The following is a 21,243-nucleotide window of genomic DNA, read 5'->3' on the forward strand; positions in this document are numbered from 1 at the left end:
CATACGCACTTTACCTTCTATATCATAATAATTCTTTTAATGACGAATTTCAAATTCTTCACATTCAAAATAAAGGCCTTACGCTATCTTTGTTAGAATCTATGAAAATTAACAAATTAAAAACACAGATTTAATTCTGAATGACCAACATGAGACAAACAGTTCTCCCCTCCTCAACCTATTTCATTAAAGACTATAAAGTGTAAACGCATGCCAAAAATAGATCACTTGGGAAAGGCACTCTGCCGAAACAGCTGTAGTGATAAGATTTTATAATTAATTTTGTGGAAGTTTTGAAAACAAAATTTTTAATGTTTTATTGTTATATATCTAATTATCAATCTGTTTTAAGTACACTTCGGGATATAAGCCTCCCCTGTTTTTATCCAGGGTGCAAGGTTGAAGTAGAGATCCAATTTTTTTCATTATATTGCCTTGGTTAGGGTCCAGGTTTCACATTTATTTTTTAAGATAGGAATACTTTGTTTCTTAAGTACTGAGATATTTTGCTGTTATTTAGTATCCAACTGAGTTTTCCAAATCCTACCCATGCCATTCTTGCTCTTCTCGTGCATTGCATTCTCGTGCATTCTCCGCACTTTGTTAAGTTTTAGAATTTTTCCTAGTTCTAAATCTCACTGTCATTTATAGTTATAGGTCTATGATCGGGTGTGTTGGTCAGTGTTTTTGTTTTTGTCACATGTATTTTAAGGCCGATGAAGTGGGAGCTGTCTGTGAGTTCCTACATCATAAATTGTAATTCCTCAAATTTGCTCGCTATAATCACGATGTCTTCAGTGAACCTCAGGTAGTTTAACTTGTTTTCATTAACTTTGATGCTATATATGTTGACCAATTTGTAGTTTTGGAGATGTCTTCTAGGGCTAGATTGAAAAGCTTTGGAGATATTACGTCGCTTTGTCTAACTCCTCTCTTAATGTGAATGGGATTTGTACAAATCTTATACCCATTTAAAAGGGTAATTTGCTCCTTTTCAATAAAAATCATCATTATTGTAGAAGTTTTACAAACACATAAAACAACTATCAGCTTTAGTTGTTAATACAATTTATCTTACAAATCTTTTTAATAAACGTCGCGCTATTGTTAGCTTTATAAATTAATGTCAAAATCATAATATTCTGTATTTACTGAATTACTTTAAAATATTTGGTACTGAAAGGTTTTATTTATTTGAGACCTTTGTTTGAGCATCCAAATTAAATCTTCATTTCGTACTAAAAGGTACCAAAATTGTTTTGTATCTTTGATTATATTTGTAGGAAATTTATTATAATTTTTATATTATTAGTATTGGAACTGTTGATTCCTCTTAATTGATTGTGTTTACTTTTTTTAATATATTTTATATTCATATTTTAATTAATATTCATTGTAAAATATTGTATTAGTCTAAAATTTTTAATTTTTTTCCAGGACGAAAATGTAAAGGAACTTGAAAGTTTAAAGCAATCATTTGGTAAGTATTTGAATTATTATGTAATATATGTATATATATATATATATATATATATATATATATATATATATATATATATATATATATATATATATATATATATACTTAATGATTTTTGTATATCGGTCATTTCTATTGTTGCTTAAGGCATTAAGGATGGACCAAATTTCTATGCAGTCAAATGCTTTCTCATAATCTACCATAGCTATCCAGAGTGTTATACTGTATAAATTAATATTTTCAGCACACTGCCATATAAATTAATATTTTCAAGTGGGTTTCATCTATGTAAGACCAAACAATGTTTGGTTTTAAGATTATTTTCGCAAGTATTGCAACTGAACTTTTAATTCATTTGGATTTTTAAATTTAATTAAGGTCAAGATCAAGGTATCCGATTGTTGTCGGTTTTTTTAGCACAGATCAAAGGGTTTCGGTGCGGATGTCCGACGCCTTTCCACACATCTGACTTCTTCTTTTCCGATCATTTTTTTTAATGATTCTATTCCGGTGTACACTCAAGTAGTAGTTGAACGTTCTAAATAGGCATATAGTAGCGGCAGCTATGGTCTCAACGTCAACATTTATTTTTTTAATGCTCGCGTAGATATTGCATCTCCCATGAATTAACACAGACTGAACGATTTACAGATGTGTCCAGATGTGTGGTCAGCTTGTGATGAAACAATTGGAGATGCGTCCGCAGACGCGTTCGCCAATGTATAGTGAAGATATTAAAATAAAAATAGAAAGATTTATCATCTTAATCTTTATTGGCTTTTGAATAATGTTCACAAATATCACAACCATGAACTTTATTAATGAAGAGTTTTATTAATTAAATAACCGCAAATATATTTCATTATATTTTGTTGCAATATATCATTTGACCAAAATCTGAAAGTAGCTATCTTATTTCTTCAAGTGAAATATTTGGTGAAATATATAGAACAAATTTCTTTCTTCCTTGTTACTAATTGATCTTCTGGTTCACAAACTTAAGAGCAAAGGCGCACAATTTCGGGCCAATGTTTTTTAAATGCATTCATTTTTTCGAATCCTGAAAAAAATAGTAAGTATTTTTGAAAAATTTTAACACAAAATGAAAGATTACATTATTACTGTTATTATTGAGGGCCGAAAGTCCCTGGAAACTACTTCTATAATGTTTATTTTAGTAAGTTATAGGGTTAAAAACAAAAGAAAATTAAGTGTGATTTTTAATTTCAAATATCTCATTCAAAAAAACTGTTTGTTTATTCTAAGGGACTTTCGGCCCTCGGTAATAATGTAGTCTTTCATTCTGCGTTCAAATTTTTCAAAAATATTTAATGGTTTTCACAGGATTCGAGAAAAATGAATGCATTTAAAAAGCATTGGCCCGAAATTTTGCGCCTACGCTCTTAAATGGTAGTTCTAATTTTTCAGATGACTCTTTTTTCTTAGAGAACGATAATACAGATTTGGTAATGTTTGCGGAATCTGTGTTGGTGATACCATATCAGGAATTGAGATTATTTTAAATTTATATTATTTTAAACTGACAGTACAATTGCAGATAATATTAAATATAAATAACGACCAAAATACAAATATTTTATCAACAATTTTTCATAAATTCTTGGTGGAAGAGTGGACAAAATAAAATACTTAGGGGTCTGGATTACTGAAATTCTAAATCCGAAATTAAAAATTTGATCAAGAAGAGAGCAATCAAAAGACGATTTTTTAAAGATAAGGAAATTTCTGAGTAATCAAAGATTCTATATTAAAATTCGATATCTGATAATAAAATCTTATACCACTCTATTCTTTCTTAAAGCGCTGAAGCTTGGACTGTTAGTGTCGACCTAATGAAAAATCTAGAAGCTTTTTAGGTGTGGCTTCTTGTGACACTTTTAAAAATACCATAGTCATATCATATTACGAACAAAATGGTGTTGCACAGAAATGGAATGGCCGGAGAACTTTTGATCACCATTAAAAGGAAAGAGGTAGTAGATTTGAGGCACATACTTAATAATGATAAGTACTAGTTGTCGCAGCTAATTATGAAGGATAAAATCGAAGGGAAACGAGGTCCTGGTAAAAAAAAATATCCTGACTGAAAATAATTCGCTACCAAACCGGATTAAACTCACAGATGCTTTTAAGAAAAGCAGAACATATAGATGAATTTGCAATGATTATAACTAACTTTCATTAGTAGATTCGACATTACAAGAAGAAAACGAACCAACGCTACTATTTATTGACTTATACATTCATTATATTTACTCTCATGAAATGAATTTATTTCACCAATGGATTTCCCGCCCACTTAAGCAGTTTTGCTATTGGACATACAAACTAATCAGATATGTTCAGTTAGTTTTATTTAAAAGATTATATTAATTTTGCTATTAAAAAGCTGCATGATAGCTATTAAGAGAACATCGAAAAAATGCAAATATAGTTGTCCCGTTATATTAAGTATGTTATTAACATTTTTTAACTTTAAGTAACTTAATTTCTTAATAACGCAATAAAAGCTCACAAATATGATGTAGTATTTAAGCCAAATCTAAATGTTAATGGGAGCTTTATGTCGCATTTTTCGTATTAAAAGGATTTTCCGCTACCACCGACATAAAATTCCCATTATCCTTAGTATAAACTCACAAAACAATAAAGATTAGGAAACGTTATTTGGTTTTTGTTCTTTTAGGTAAGCTGGGAAAGACCCTGGATTTGATTAAATCCCAGTCGACGGAATTCACGGACCTGAATGGACAAAAACAATCGCATTCAGAAACGAAGGAAGAAAGTAAGTCATTCAGTCAACCTTAAATTAATTAGGGTATCGGAGAAATCTATAAAGAAAGTAGCATTAAAATATTTTGTATAAGAGATTAAAAGTTTGATGATAAAACAAACAGTGAAGTATTCTGAGAAACTGCACTATTTAGTAATTTCTAATTACTAAAAAGTGCCCTTTAATCATAATAAATGATTTTTAATGATAATAAAATAAAAATAAACTTTAAATCTTAAAAATATTTTAGTTATTCTTTGTCTTTAGACTAATGTTTAACATTTAGGTATCTATCGTCAATTTATCCCGTTTCATTTATTTTGCTGCCAAATTCTGTTACTTATAATTTCAACTTTTTTTTATTAAAAAAGTTGTTCGAATTCGTTTGTAGATTTTAAAGAAGTAGTTTGGCCTTGTACACTTCTTTCCACTGCAATCTTAAAGATCGTATTTGTATAACCTATTATGCCTTTCGGAAAGACGTTTATTGCTTAATCCGATTCGAAAAAGACATGTTTTAGGCAGTGGCGGCTTTTGGGGGTAGGCAGGATAGGCCGGGCCTACCTAATAATTTTAAGAGCTTTAAAATTGAAAAACATATATTCAAACATTATGATAATGCATGTAAATAACATTTAAATGTACTGAATTACTTAATACATTAGCGTCCGTTAAAACAACTATGTTATTATATTACCACAGAAAGCATCGAATCGTATTCAGGCATTTTAAATATCATTAATAGGCCCGATCGGAACTATCCGACCCAGTTCACATAAGATTACCGTACAAAAAGCGTTTAAAGGTAAGCAGCTTGCCGGAAACGATTTATATTGTCGTGTTTATGCTTGCTGTTTAGGCACCAGACGATCGGACCTACGCCGATCATCGTTGTCACTTAACGTAACTGTAACGTAATTATCGAATTGTAATATAAATTTTCTTTTAAATTGTGATAAAAAAATATGTAACATAATCTACAATTATAACATATTTTTAAACAAACAACACAATTGCTAACAAGTGCACAGTTGCCCAAATAAATTAAAAAAAAAATCGTAAAGTTCGAAAAAAAAGATTCCCACTCTCACAAAAAAAAATATGTATTACACACACTGGCGGCTACAGAATTTTTTTTTGAGGAGGTCATGGATCTTGAGGTTGATTACTTTTCTCTGATGCATGGTCACTTTTAGTCTTACCACCAATAGGATAAGTGGGTTTTCAAATATTTTTAGGGGAGGGGTCATGACCCCGTGACCCCTCCCTCTGGATCCGCCACTAATTACACATAACTATATGTAATTTGCTGGCTTGGCCTACCCAAAATTTTACCACACCAGCCGCCACTGGTTTTAGGTATTTATGATTTTGCTTTCATTTGCTTGGCGCGAATGGTTCTGGTTCGATAAAAGAGTTTTATATTAAAGTTTTAATTTTCTAGGCACTAAGTTATGAGAAATAATAATAATTGGGTTTTATTAACACTGTTTCCAGGTTGTGATTTTAGAAAATTTAGTAATTTCTATATTATTAATTTAGATGTAGTCAAATAGTCATAGAATAACGGACTTTTTAAAGTATCTCATAAATATGACAACGCTGACCAGTGGAAAAGAACAGGAGACAATCGAATCCGCTAGTTAGAGAGAGATATATATCAATCAGCCTAGACGTTCACTACACACACAGTAGCGTATCATTTAAGTTGTTGAGTGAATTTTAAAAATTTATTTGAACTAAAAAATGACATTTTATCAATGTTTTTGTATATATTTGAAACATAATAATTACGTCAAGCTTATTTAGCTTTTAAAAATTAATAACGTGTATAGAATACGTAAGTATTTTAATTTTACATGTTTTAAAACAAAACTAACTTACCTGTTATATGAGGCAGTATTGACAAAGTAGTTCGACATCCACAAAAGGTCAAAATATTCACTATCGCCTGAAAAAAACTTGTCGAGTGATGAAGAACTATTGCAATTGCCATTAGTCACATTGAAAACATTAGTAGACACTTTTTTCTCAAAGGTAAAATTTATTATTTCGTTAGATATTTAAACATTTTTAGATTCCTCATGTCTCTAATAACACCTTTATCAACGTTTGTTTTGCCTTGTAATTCTTAGAAGGCACAGATTAAAGCAAAAATCTGAATTTGCTTTTGAAAATTAGTTTCCGGATTTTAATATCCGATGTCGCTATTTGCGTTCATATAAAGCCATGTTAGAGTTGCTTCCTAAGACAGAAAAGATTTATATTTCAGAGCGACTGTGAATAGCCGTCTCTGAAGAGCCCTTTATGGGCGAAATACGTATAAGCGGATACACAGATGCACTGTCCGTGTAATCAAATCTTAACTGTCTTTTTCCTTTTACATATTTCGATATATTCTGTACGAGTACTAATAGAAACCAATTCGCTAAGGATTTTTGCTTAGTTGGAGATATGTTGTGGAATGCAATTTTTAGATTCCCCATGTCTCTAATAATATCTTTATCGACGTCTGTTTTGCTTTGCAATTCTTAGAAGGCACAGATTAAAGCAAAAATCTGAATTTGGTTTTGAAAATTAGTTTACGAGTTTTAATATCAGATGTCGCTATTTGCGTCCATATGAGGCCATGTTAGAGTAGCTTCCTAAGGCAGAAAAGATTTATTTTCACGTTCAGGGCGACTGTGAATAGCCGTCTCTGAAAAGCCCTTTTAGGACGAAATACGTATAAGTGGATACACAGTCGCACTGTACGTGAAAACAGATCTTAACTGTATTTTTTTTTATTCAGTTGCATTGTGGTATTGTGCATTTGTTTAGAAATTTAGTGATCAGGAGAGAATAGTATTACATATTATAATTAGTAAACATTCTTTAAGCCGGTACTGCTCTTTCTCACTCACTATAGTTACATTCAATAACGTTTCTACAAGGTCGTTCTTACTTACAGTAATTATTTACACAAACACTTGTATCCACTAAGCCGCACTATACTCTGTTTTTGAACTAATCATTACACTAACTCAAAGGACTTTACTCTCTTCAGTCTTCTTACTTACTCTGTATTATTCCTCTCACTCTTTTAAAAAAGATTTTGTACGCCACTGTAAAACCAAGGCCAATGTCTCAGAATGTTCATCACGGTTTCTTGGAACTTAGTGTTTACAATTTCGAAACTAAACCATAGTTTATTTCTTGGTTCTTGAGGCTAGCAATTTTCCAGTTACGAAAAGGTAAAGAAATTGTTTTTTATGGCATTTTTAAGTTGAATATTATTTTATGTGGAAATAAACCACAATTAGTCGTAACGAGAATTACATATCATATTCGTTTTTACGTTTCAATAACTAATCCGAAAATGGTTTTCAAAAAAATCTTTAAACTAAAAATTTAACCTGTACATGTTTACAAATAAGCTCTGAGTGGTTATCCAATTTGACAGTCAAATTAGGTTTAGATTTAACCCACTTAAGTTTAAAAATACAATATATAGATACAAGAAACCCTCTAACTCAATAGTAAGAATAGAAGTGCAAGGATCAACTTGGCAGGATATAAGGGCGGTATTTAATCCAGAAATTAAACCCTATTAAAGTCAGTGGAAGTGCCTGGTACTAAAACATGATCTTACACAGCTAATATAGATGATATGATAGTGTTGGGTAGACACTTTGACATTAGAAAGACGTTAGAGGTACCGTCATTTCGGAAGGCATCTAATTTGCATATTATGAGGCATGGCGCAATTGTATAAGAACCGCCTTTGAAGTTGGTGATTGGTTACTAAAATTTTAACTAAATGACAGTGGCACGCACTATTTAGTAGATACAGCTAAAACATATTATACTGAATAAAGGCGATTTTTTTGGTTTCCAATAATTTTGAACATATAGCTAACATTTGAAAAATGATCAGTAAGATATTTGATGGGACAAAAATAATAATACCTTCGTAATACGTTTTACCTGAACAAACAAACTATTTTTATTGTACAAAAGAATTATTAAGTTCTAAATATTGATAAGTTTAACAAAATGGATTTTTAAAATTGCAATTAATTGTCAAGCGTATTTTGCAAAATATCAAATACTAATACAATACCAAAATATTAAAGAGTGAGGATAATTATATGCTAATGAACGGTACCAATTACATGTATCTTAACTTCTACCTGATTTAATTCTTTTCTTGGAAGCCTTTTAGTAATATAATAAAGTCATGTAAACATAAATATTCCTGTCTTTGGGAAAGGCCTAATTTCTTGGACCTACCCGATTTAAGACGTTTCTTGGAAATATATATTAGCGATATAATAAAGACTACCGTCAATATTGCTGTCCTTCTAAAATATACGCACATCTAAATTTGTAAATGAAAATTTATAAAAGATATAAAATTAACTCTATATACATATCATTTAAAAATTCATGTACCCAATGTGAATGTTTCAAAGAAGAACTACAAAATCTAATTTAATTTTCTTCTTCCGAAGAATACTCGATGTCACTATCGTCACTTCCTAAGTTTATAATAATGGGATTATTATCTTCTTGACAGTCTATTTGGACTTCGGATGTTAAACAACTGTCTTCTATTTTAATTGCATGAACACATTGTTTTCTCCACTCATCTGGGGTTATTTTGGAAACTCGTTTTTCCAACAGGTGTCTTACACCTTCCAATTTGAAAGTTATGTTATTTTGTGCGATATTATTTTTAATCTCTATCGGATTTAAATCCGGATAGTATGGAGGTAACCGTAAAGGAGTGTGACCATATTCAAGCAAAAGTTCATCGAATTCATACCTTTTGAAACGATTTTTGTGGTACTTAATCAACGCTTACAATTCGGGTTTAAAACTTTGAGGATTAAATGTTATATTGTTTTTAATCAGCCAATCAATCATATAATTTTTTTGGAATTACTATTGGGCGCAGGATTCACTTGTTCCGAATGGTATGAGGTATTATCGCAAACAACTACTGAGCTAGGGGGTAAATTTGGAATTAGTTTTTCCTTTAGCCATTTGCGGTAATTTGCAGCATGCACTATTATTAAACGTTGACCCTTCGAAATTTTCATCAGTAACCCTTTACTAGAATTATCATTCCAAGTTTCGACACAGTATGTCCACTGTGTACATATGTCTCATCGAGGTAAACAATGGGTCTGTTTTCGTTTCTATAATGTTTGATAAGTCTTAAGTATTTGATTCACCAAGCCCTTATTTCCGTCTTTTCAACCAACAATTTTCTGTTGTCCTGTGCTCTCGTCCAACGGAAATTCATATTTCGAAGAATTCTTCGTAGCGAGGCTTCTGATACTTTAATGTCCAAATCTCTCTAAATATTGTTCTTCAATTTATGAACAGTAACAATACAATTCTCCGTTTTATGAAAATCGTGTATTATACGTCGAATATCTGTAATTTGATATTCTGGTAAATCTGTCACAGGTGACATTCGTAAAGGTCTCTTTGAAGGAAATTCAACTTTGTTTTTATTATCTAGAGACCGTTTGCTCTCTTGTAGTATTCTGGATACTGTCCGTACAGAAATACCTATAATAACGTAAATATATTCAGTGTATGAAAGATGCAGTAAGAGAAGATCTGGAGAAAATGGTAGTGAGACAATGGGAAATAGTGGCACAGGACCGACAAACATGGAAGGCAATAGTAAACCTGGCAAATACTCACGAAGAGTTGTAACGTCGTTGATAATGATAATGATGACGTAAATAATAATTCAAAATAATTGGTATGTTGCAGGAATAATTTTTCAAATTTTAAACAGACAACATAAAGAAACAAAAAAGTACATTGAGAAGTCAAAGCGATAGTAGAAAATAAAAAAAAAATAAGAGCTTTCTACAAAAACAAGAGCCTATGAACTCTGTCCACATATGAAAAATGATGACGATCTATTACTAAATAAACTAGCTAGGGGAATAATGACAATTTGGCAAAATTATTTTACAGTAAATGTGGTTATTATTTTACAAAAAATTATGTTAAATAAAAATGAAGTAGTAATGGAAGCACACCATGGAATTGTAGACGATCACATAGTAATAGAACTACCTACAGATCAAGAAGTAGTTAACAAAATAACGAAGTACACGTAACAATAGCTAAAAATAACGACTGTAACGAAAGTGCAGAGAATACGATATTTAGGACATATCGAAGGAATGAAAAAAGAAATATGTCGAAAATGGTATTCTCGACAGACCCAATACAAAAGAAAAGCGAAGGTAGGCAAAATGGGGTACAAGAGCAGAATATAAAAGATTGACAAATAAGTACCATTGAGAACTAAAAGTAAAAAGTGTTGGAAAATTGAATATGAATATCAAAAATTAATACTAAATGCATTGAAACTCCTTACCTGTTGCTTCAGCAGTCTTATGTTTTACCATTAGCAGAGTGTCCATTTCACTTTTCATATTTTTAAAATAATTATAAACATTAAATATTATTTGACGACCCTGCTCTTTAATAACGCTACGTTTTTTTCCGTCCATTTTCAGCAAGATTGTTTGAAAATAAAATTATCAAATATTTAACACACACAACTTGTTCTTAACTGCACTGCTGCGCTACTGAATATTGAAATGATTTACTGCTAAGGCGTGGCTTAGGTAGAAATTTCAAATTTTGACCTCTGTCCAGTGCGATTATATGCAAATTAGATGCCTTCCGAAATGACGGGACCTCTACAAAAGTTCGAGAACGATTATATCTGGTAAACCGCAAATATTAAGGTGCCAAAAATATGAATTGTGTGCAGCGGGCAATGGTTCAGTTGGTAAATATATAGCATTTATAAAACATTTTAGTATTAGTAGTCCTGTAAAGTCGGTAACAATTTATACTACAGTGCCGATCTCAGAAGCGGATGCTGGAAATAAATATATCCTGGTGGCAATGAATTATTTCACAAAATGAACTGATGTATATGCAATTCCAAACCAGGAGACTTCTATGATTGCAGATAGACTGGTTAAAGATAATTACTGGTTAATTTTTCGTCAATTTTGGCTCCCCCTAAAAGTCCCTCAGACCAAGAGAGTAATTTTAAATCGGCATTTTTTCAAAACGTTTGCCGATTTATTGGTGCCAATATGACTAAAATGACACCTTTGGCGTTCTCAATCAGATGAAATGATAGAGAAAATGAATCGAATGATGAGCAAACTTATTTCCAAATTTGTATCTAAACATCAAAGAGATTGGGACCAGTACATTCATTTCTTCCTGATGGCCTACCGATTGACTGTAACTAAAACCACTAGCCAGACTCCCATTTTTTTTTATGTTGGGTCGTAAAATCTGTCTACTATGTTACCTTGATATGTCTTTATTTTACGTAAATATTTGAGACCATCATATGTAAACCAGATTGAAATAAACAAACTACTTTTGGATTCTTCGATGTTTTAACAGAATTCTCACGAATTATTACCTAGCTATATAAGATCGTTTATTTATAATTTAAGGACAGTTATTAAGAAATAAATATGTGTAAATAATTTAAACCATGAGTTTAATTTTCGATACAAAATAAATCAAATGGAACAGAACGTTTCGCCAATAAAAAGTATCTCTCTTGAAAGCATGGTTACGAGTGATTTTCAAACAGAAATAAAGCTTTCACTTTGTAAACCTAAATTGCGAAACATATTATGTCTAATTACCACTTCCTCTCTTTCTTTAATATTTAAAAGCATTGAGTATTACCTACTTTACGAATCATCTTTAAAATTCGAAGTGGCAATTATTGGGCATTAAATCTTACGGTCCCTAATATTAAAAAATATATGCAAAAAGTGTTTTTGGTTGTCGAAAGCATATTGTTTATTGTATAAATTTATATCGACATTTTGTTTACTAGAAATTTGAAGTCTGAAATTTTCACAAATTGAATTCTGTTGTTAAACTGGTATTTTTTTTGTTGCATTTGAGGTTTTTCAAATATCTTGTTGGTAATAGAACATCGAAACTCTCTCAGAAACTCTTCCAAAATTATCGTCTTCGGTAATTGGACATACCTTACAACAAATGAAAAACAAAAAACTCCTGCCGATGATTGTATAAGGTCCGAATGTCAAAAATGGGTGGCAACTTATCTCGCTGAATAAGTGTCTAACAGAAAAACGAACACCAGACCTGCAAAAGTAATACTCTTACACAAAAGGGGGCACAGCTAATATTAAAAACTATAGACCTATAATCCTGTTGTCACAAACAAAATACATTACAAATTGTTCACAAGAATAATAACCAACAGCATTAAACAAAAATTTTATTTATATCAGCCAGTTCATCAAGCGGAATTTTAAAAAGGATTTGGTACTACTAATCACCTGCAAGCGATCAATACACTGATTGAAAAATCCACACAATATAATGTACTCTTACATATATCTATTAGTGACTTCCACAATGCTTTCGATAGTATTGAAACTTGATCCTTTTTGTCAGTTCCGAAGGATGTTCGAATAGACTCATGATACATTACATCCATTAAAACATTTACGAAAAATCCACATTTCACAGCAAAATTACTGAAGATACAAAAATTGAAAAAATTCAATTACTATTTAAATGGCAATAAGCCACAATTAAAGGTTAAAGTACGTTTATTGACGTTTCAATTTCCACTTCGGAAATCGTTCTCAAAATACAAACATTTACAAAATTTAGTAAATTTACTAATGTTTGTATTTTGAGAACGATCTTCAATTTCCGAAGTGGAAATTGAAATGTCAATAAACGTACTTTAACCTTTAATTGTGGCTTATTCCCATTTAAATAGTAATTACTTTAACATGCCACAAGAAAATAGCTTCAGAACAATATTTTGAAAAAATGCGCCTTGATAAAATTATTAAACAACGTGACATTATTTCACCAAAGTTGTTCACCTTAACATTGGATGGATTTTCTTTTTTCTCATATATATATATACATATATATATATATATATATATATATATATATATATATATATATATATATATATATATATGTATACATATATAACTTGGACATACCATTAAAATCGCCAAAATAAAAAAATGCTTACAATCTTTTCGCTTTCGGCAATCTAAGCTATATTTTGACGATAAGATACCTAATGTGTCTAAAATGTACAGTGTACGACAAGTGTGTCTTATCAGTGACTACGTAAAGATTTGGAACTGTGGTCATTACAAAGAAAACTTTAAAACAGCTATGTACATTTTAAAGACTGAGGGATAAAGCGCTGCTCGGGATCAGTTTGAGTAACAGAATTCGGGATACCGACTGTCGCGACAGAACCCAAATTACTAATGTGAAACATATAGCGAAGCTCAAGCTGCAATCTGCCGGGCACGTTGCTTAAGATAATCTTTAAAAATCAGAGAATAAAAAGCTGGTGACCAAGAAAGAACAGGAGAAGATTGGGCAGACTGCAGAAGAGGTGGAGGGATGATATCAAGCCTGTCGTGGGCAAGCAATAGATGAGAATTTTAAAGAAGAAATTTTATTTTTCTAAGCAAATACAAGAGGAAAATTTTAAAATGAACTATAATTTGATTTGGAATTTGGAAAATTACATAGTGTTATTAAAGAGAAAGAGACGCTAAATATAGATATACTTGAGGTTAGCGATGTACAATGGTCAGGAAATGAAGGGATATCAATAAATAACCACAATATTTATTACACTAGAGGAGACAAAACTGATCGTCGATAAGGAATAGCTTTCATCATAAGCAACACTATTAGGAAATCAGTGCTAGGTGTGATTTAAATCTCAGAAAGAATAATAATGCTAAAAATTCAAGCACCGAACTGTAAAATTAATATGATCCAAGTCTATGCTCCCACAACTGATAAGACCGAAGATGAGATCGAAAAGTTTTATTCAGAATTGCACAATACTATTAAGTTAACAAAATATAGAGATATTACTTACATTTTAGGAGACTTTAATGCAAAAATTGGAGTAGGTATAGTTGAAAATATAGTTGGGCAGTTCGGATTAGGAACTAGAAACGAGAGAGGAGAAGGGCTCATAGAATTCTGCCAAGAAAAGAATATAGTAATTGCCAATACTTGATTTTAGCTTCCTAAGATAAGACTACATACATGGACGTCTCCTTCGCATACAGAAAATTACATTGTCAGAAACCAGATAGACTTTATACTCGTAAATAGCAGATATAAAAACTCTATAACCTCAGTTAAAACTTATCCTGGAGCAGATGTTAACTCAGACCACAATCCGTTAGTTGCTGACGTGAAAATAAAATTAAAAAGAATTGAACTCAAAAAACAACAACCAAAAATTAATGTAAGAATGTTAAAAAACGAAGAAATAAAAACGAATTAAAAAATAATTTGAATACCTATTAATATGCAAAAAACACTAACTGACAACAAACAAATTATGTTTATAAATAAAAAGTGGTTTAATATAAAAAACACATTACATTACTGAAACCAGCTCAAAAAAGTTTGATATAACATAAGTCAGAGGCTAAAAAACAGTGGATGACAGAAGAAATACTATTACAGATGAAATAAAGAAGGAAATATAAAGGAAAAGATCTACAGAATTATAAAGAAATACAACGAATAATTAAGGAAAAAATCAAAACAGCTAAGGAAATCTATTGGATGAAACAATGTAAAGAGATAGAAGAACTAGAAACAAAATATGATATGAGAAATATACACAAAAAAATGAGAGAAGTGACTGGGATGGGTCGAAATAGACAGCAAGGACACATAAAAGACAAAAAAGAAGTACTACTAAGAGATTTACCATAAAAATTAAGACGATGAGAGGAGTACGTTAGAGAACTTTTCCAAGATGAAAGAGGTGAAATGCAGAAAATACAAGAATTAAATCCTTTAGAGAGACAGAAAATCACGATTGATGAAATTAAATATGTTATCAAAAACTCTAAAGACAATAAGGCAACTGGATTAGATGAAATACCAGTAGAACTATTAAAATTAGTGGAAGAGAATAACTTGGAAGTATTGGCAGATTTATTCAACACGGTGTACGATACGGGAATAATACCACAAAAGTGGCTGAAGTCAGTATTTATAACCATCCCTAAACAAGCAGCAAAAGAGTGCTCTAATTATCGAACACTGAGTCTCATGAGTCATACTTTAAAAGTACTGCTGAAAGTAATACATAAGAGAATATACGAAAGGCTAGAGGAGGATATTATCAAGACGCAGTTCGGATTCCGAAATGGAATGGGCACTCGAGAAGGACTATTTGCCATCAACATATTAATTCAGCGATTTCGGGATGTAAACGTTGATCTGGACTTGTGTTTTGTTGACTACGAAAAAGCTTTCGATAAAGTAAGACATGAAAAACTAATATCAATACTTATGAACAAACGCATTGACAGTAAAATCATAAATATAGTGCAAACATTATATTGAAACCAAAGTGCCATAGTCCAAATTGATGGGCAAAACTCAGAAGAAATGAAGATCTGTAGAGGAGTTAGACTAGGATGTGTTTTATCGCCACTTTTGTTTAACTTTTCCAAAACACGCTCAATAATATCAAAGCGGGAGTTACCGTTAACGGAAAATTAATTAACAACTTACGATATGCAGACGACACTGTGATTATAGCAACTAGTATAGAAGATCTACAACATCTTACCGAAAGCTTAAGTATGAATAGTGCTGAGAGAAACAAGTTAGAACAAGTATAAAAATATCAGTACTTGGGAACTTTGATCAATGAAATCAATGATGATACTGCAGAAATAAACAGTCGAATAGAGATTGCCAGACCAGCATTTATACGAATGAGGCCACTCCTAACGTGTAAAAATCTTAATTTGGAGATCAGACTGCGTACCACTCGCTGTTATATATTTTCAATATTATTATATTAAGCTGAGACTTGGACATTAAAAAAATGCAATTTAAAAAGAATCGAGGCTTCCGAACTCTGGTTATACTATTAAAGATACTGAGTATTAAAAATATCATGAACTAATAGACTTACAAATAAAAAGTACTGAAGAGGGTTGGTAAAGAAACTATACAAACCAGAAAACTGGAATACCTAGTCCACGTGATGAGGAGACCAAAATATGAAATTTTGAGACTCATAATACAGGGAAAGATTCAAGGAAGAAGATCTATTGGCCGAAGGCAGAACTCATGGTTGAAGAATCTACATGATTGGTATCAATGCAGATCGATTGATTTGTTTAGAGCAGCAAATTCAAAAATAAGAATAGCCATTATGATGTTTGAACAATTACAAATTTATTAGAAATACTTCATCGCTTCATTATGTTAGTAGTAACAAGAAAAAACTCATTGATTAAAAAAATACTTCATATTTTATAGCCCACAGAATCTAGCCCACAGTTTAACTTTCCGTTTCACATCATAGCAATGTGGAGAATATGTAGCAACATACAAATCTAGTTTTTAAGTTCAGTACAATATCTTTCTTGCATAGAATTTTCGTTATCTTAGAGAACGTTGTTCTTGCGTGTTTAATACTTATTCTTATTTATCTGCTTATATCTTATTTGTCGTTTATATTGGTGCCCAAATAAAAATTATGTTAATTCGTTTACATTTTATTTCATATGCTCCAATTATTTGGTTAGATCTCTGTCGTAATGATAACCACAAAATAAATATTAATTTTAACCCATATTTATCATAATGTTTCGGTCACACTGCCTACAAATATACGCAGTCAGCGTGGTTGGCAGACAAAAAAATATTATTCCTTAAATTAAAAAGATTTTAATCTCCAACCTTTTTTCCAGTTTTGCAAAATGGTCAGACGGTAGCAAAAGTCCGCCAGAACGTCGAGACTACTTACGAAAAAGATAAGCCGAAGACGAAAATTAAAACAGAATTGGATGTTCCGTCTGAGGGAATTCATAAAAGTGTGTCACAGTCGCTTCCAGATGAAGAGCAGAGGAAAATTGAAACACGCCGTTCTAACTCTAATTTGAATCTGTTAACCGACGAAACTTCATGGGTAAGTAGGCTTTAACACCTTTTAAAAATATAAATCACCTATAAAAATAGTTGCTTGTAATTGTTCTTATCATTTAATTATTTAATTTTTTTATTTTAATGGTATACTATATTTTACATACTTTATACCATTTTGTCTTTTAACTAAAATTTTCCAATTGAAATCATAAATTGTATATTTTATTATTATTTGGATACATATTTTAGATGTTTTTTTGCATAAAACAAGATACGGTGGAGGTAATTAAGTAGAAGGTTTGTATATTGAGTGGCAAAAAAAGGTCTATGTATGTTTATTAGAATTCATTAAGTTTACCTGTTAAGTTTTTGTAATGGCTGCGTGAATTGTTTGGTAATAAAGAAGCATTCAGTTTTCGTAAATTTACGGTGGGTGTCAGTTTAATTGTAAAATTCGTAAATTTCGTGTGTAGCTGATTGAAAAGCTTTTTTTTTATTGCTCAAAAAGTCTAGAGTGCATAGAATTTGCCGGTTGTCTCCGCAGAGTGATTTTAAGAGGAATCAAATGTAAAGAGAAGCTTTTAGGAGGACCAACAGATCCTTCAAATAGAACGAGATAAAAAAAATAAATTAAGACTTAAAGTGGGGCAAGAAAAAACACGAGAGATAGAGAGAAAATACAACGAAAAAGAAAACTAGCCAACAGAATCATAAGATCAAAGAAAAGAAAATACAAGAAAGATAAATTGAAATGCATAGAAGAAATCTTTCAAAATAGAGAAATTAGAAACTTATATCAAGTGGTTAAACTAAGAAAAAGGGTTACGAAAGAAACAAACTTCTTCTGACGAAGAACTACTGAACAGATGGAAAGAATACTTTCGAGAGATTCTAAATGAAATACCTGCAACAGAATATGAAGAAGAAGAAGAACTGAAGCAAAATATTCATTAAGAACGGATAAAGGAAGGACTGTCTAAAGAAAAAGCAATAAAAGAAATAATAGAGAAACTAAAAAAAAATAAGAGACAGAAAAGACGGGACAGCTTAAATAATCAAATATGGAGGATCAGTACTAATTAAGCATTTGGAAAAGAAGCAAGAGACCTACCGTCATCATTGTTGTTCAGTATTCTTCTTGAAATTGTCGTCAAAGAAGCTGGAATTAACAGGACGGGACTTGTATATCAACGAAACACCAAACAGAAAAATACCTAAGAGCGTCATTTATCAGGAGACTGTATCTTTGTATTTTTGCTGAAAATAACTTATTAAGAAGTAGAAACTTATCTTACAGGGCTAAATAAGAATATATGAGATAGTGATAAGACCTGTAGCATTATATGTCAGTGAAACATGAACGATAAACATATCCGAACAAGTCATGCTAAAAGTGAGGGAGAGAAAAGTTCTCAGGAAAGTATTTTTAGGAAAGTTATGGAATCGAATATAGATAAAAAGATCAAATATAGAACAAGAGAATACAGAGAACCGAATATCGTAAGGATCATAGAATCACAAAGACTGACATGGTTAGAACATATCCAAAGGATTCCAAACACACGAGACTACCCGACTAACGAAAGGAATAAGAGGAAAGAAGAAAAAATAAAGGCTGAAAACAGCTGAAAGAAGGATGTTTAAAAAGATACAGAAGAAGTTAAAATCCCAAATTGGAAAATAAAGCAGCAAACAGGAAAGAATGGAAAAGCATAGTAGACCAAGCTAATTTATATATATATATATATATATATATATATATATATATATATATATATATATATATATATATATATATATATATATATTCTATAAGATTCTTCTACAGTACACTACAATGTGAACGGGCGTGGACTCAGGAAGGACGATGGAATGGAGCAAAGAGATCTGGACGGCCTATAGGAGTCACAAGGCGACAATATCGCTAAATAAAACTTCTAAGTCTAAGATACAGATTCAGTAGTACTCGAGCCATCGCAAATCAGTGGTTTAAAGAGCATGAAAGGATGGTTCGTATGCGTACGGTATATCGCCGAATACGACAGTTTGGCTTTTTTTCTTATTACCCACTTTGGGTGCTAGATGTCACAGATGAACATCGGCGTAACCGTTTGCTCTGTTATAGAGGAAGAATTCTATGGGACTGGGAATGCAATGAGGTGGGTTTTAGTAACGAATCCCGCTTCTGTGTGGCGATGCACGATAGCTGGACAAGAGTGAGAAGGCGATGTGGTGAAAGACGTGACAATTTGACAGAAAGCGCCACGTCCACAACATCATGGGTGTTATGATACGGGGTGCTATTACTTATGGTAGCATATCAGAAATAATTTTCATCAAAGGCAATATAACAGCCCAACGTTCGATTCAGGAAGTATCTTATTTCATACCTAAACACTATCCAATATCCGATTTTTATCCATATTGCCAGAGAAACATCCGTCATGGATCAACATCACATCAACCATTTACCTTAGTCACGACAATCGCCTGGTCTGTCTCCAATTAAACACGTCTGGATCATGATCGATGGTAAGCTCTTGAATTTTTAACACCCTCCACAGACTTTAGCAGCTCTTTACCTCCTCTAGACCCTCCACAGACTAACAACGTTGCAGTAGCCTGAAATGAGATATCTTAACAGGATATCGACCACCTCATGAGAACAATGCTCAGATGTGTCAATGAGTGTATAACAATTCGTGAATCCTTAATACATTATTGAACTAGATTCTGCAGTTATTTGACGAAACTAGCTGAAAATTTAATCAATTTCTAGTAAGGAGGACATTTTACTAGTAAAAGCTATTTGTTTATTGATTGTTAACTTCATGAAAAAGAAAGTTTTTTCCATTTTTTTCAATAGTAAATTGTTAAAATAGGTTCAAACTTTTTTATTTATTGCAACTTTTAGAGAAATAAACATCTTGTAAAAAGTTAACTATAAACTTTTTTTATGATGTGACTAGTTATAAATTAATATATTCAAATTTAAAAATTTATTTTAAAAAATTGTTTATAAAAATTGGTACCACTTTTTGAGATGAGGGACCGACATATGCGTATTCTGCAAAAAATTTTACATAAGATAAAATAGTTTTTAACCGCACAGAAAGGTATCTAGCTGCTGGATTAGTACCATATCGACTGGTCCAACGAAGACTGTAGTAAATCAAATTTTAAACTGTTTGAGTTACGAGCGCAAAACAATAAAACAATGATCTCTTCCTCAGGAAAGAATCGTATCTTAGTAAATATAGTTATGCAACCAATATTACGTATACGCGTTTTATAGTATATCCAATTTATGAAAAATAACCGATTTTAGTTACAATAGTCTTCGTTGTTATCCGAGGCGATAGCATTAGGTATCGTAACATGAGTTACTACAGTCCATCTAATTTACAAACCGTTGCACGTCATTATCTACGTCAGAGATCAAAGTTGACATAGTTGCCAAAGTATAAAAAAATCCTGAATCCATTTTAAATCAAATAGGTCACATAATTATTATTATACTCTTTACAACGACTATTTAAATTCTTACGTGACATTTTTGAAATAAAACACACTAATTTTTGTTCTAAAAAGAACAGATTTTATTAAATAGGTAAAAATATAAAACAAGAGGTATTCACTTTAAAATTTAAAATAATAAAGTACAAAAAGTGTCAACACCGCAACTGCCAAATAAGTGTTACCAATGTATGCCAAAATTTCACCTTCGTTCGATTACAGTCGCAGTGTGTTCCTGACAAATGTTCTTCATAAAAACGCTTTATAATGCATTTATACAAATTAAATGAAACATATTGTTGTCTATTTCTTTAAGTTAACATTAATAGAAATCTTTAAATATTAGTTCTACGCGTATATAATAAAATATGTCTAGTGGCTGTAATGCCAGTGTACTCGGCAAAGTGATTCTAAAAAAGAACACACTTTTATTGTGTTCTTTTGTGTGTAC

At 31.4% G+C, this 21,243-nt stretch overlaps 1 protein-coding gene across 1 annotated transcript in view; it reads left to right on the forward strand.

Moving 5' to 3' along the window:
• Positions 1 to 21,243, forward strand: part of LOC140434382 (uncharacterized) — a 340,257-nt gene that overhangs the window by 258,797 nt on the left and 60,217 nt on the right. Inside the window, exons 4-6 of the mRNA XM_072522574.1 lie at positions 1,438 to 1,480; positions 4,188 to 4,286; positions 17,102 to 17,319. Of these exons, the coding sequence (XP_072378675.1) occupies positions 1,438 to 1,480; positions 4,188 to 4,286; positions 17,102 to 17,319 (360 nt within the window). The remainder of the gene's footprint in view (positions 1 to 1,437; positions 1,481 to 4,187; positions 4,287 to 17,101; positions 17,320 to 21,243) is intronic.

Source organism: Diabrotica undecimpunctata, chromosome 2 (assembly GCF_040954645.1).
Source record: "Diabrotica undecimpunctata isolate CICGRU chromosome 2, icDiaUnde3, whole genome shotgun sequence".
In the NCBI taxonomy this organism is placed as follows: domain Eukaryota; kingdom Metazoa; phylum Arthropoda; class Insecta; order Coleoptera; family Chrysomelidae; genus Diabrotica; species Diabrotica undecimpunctata.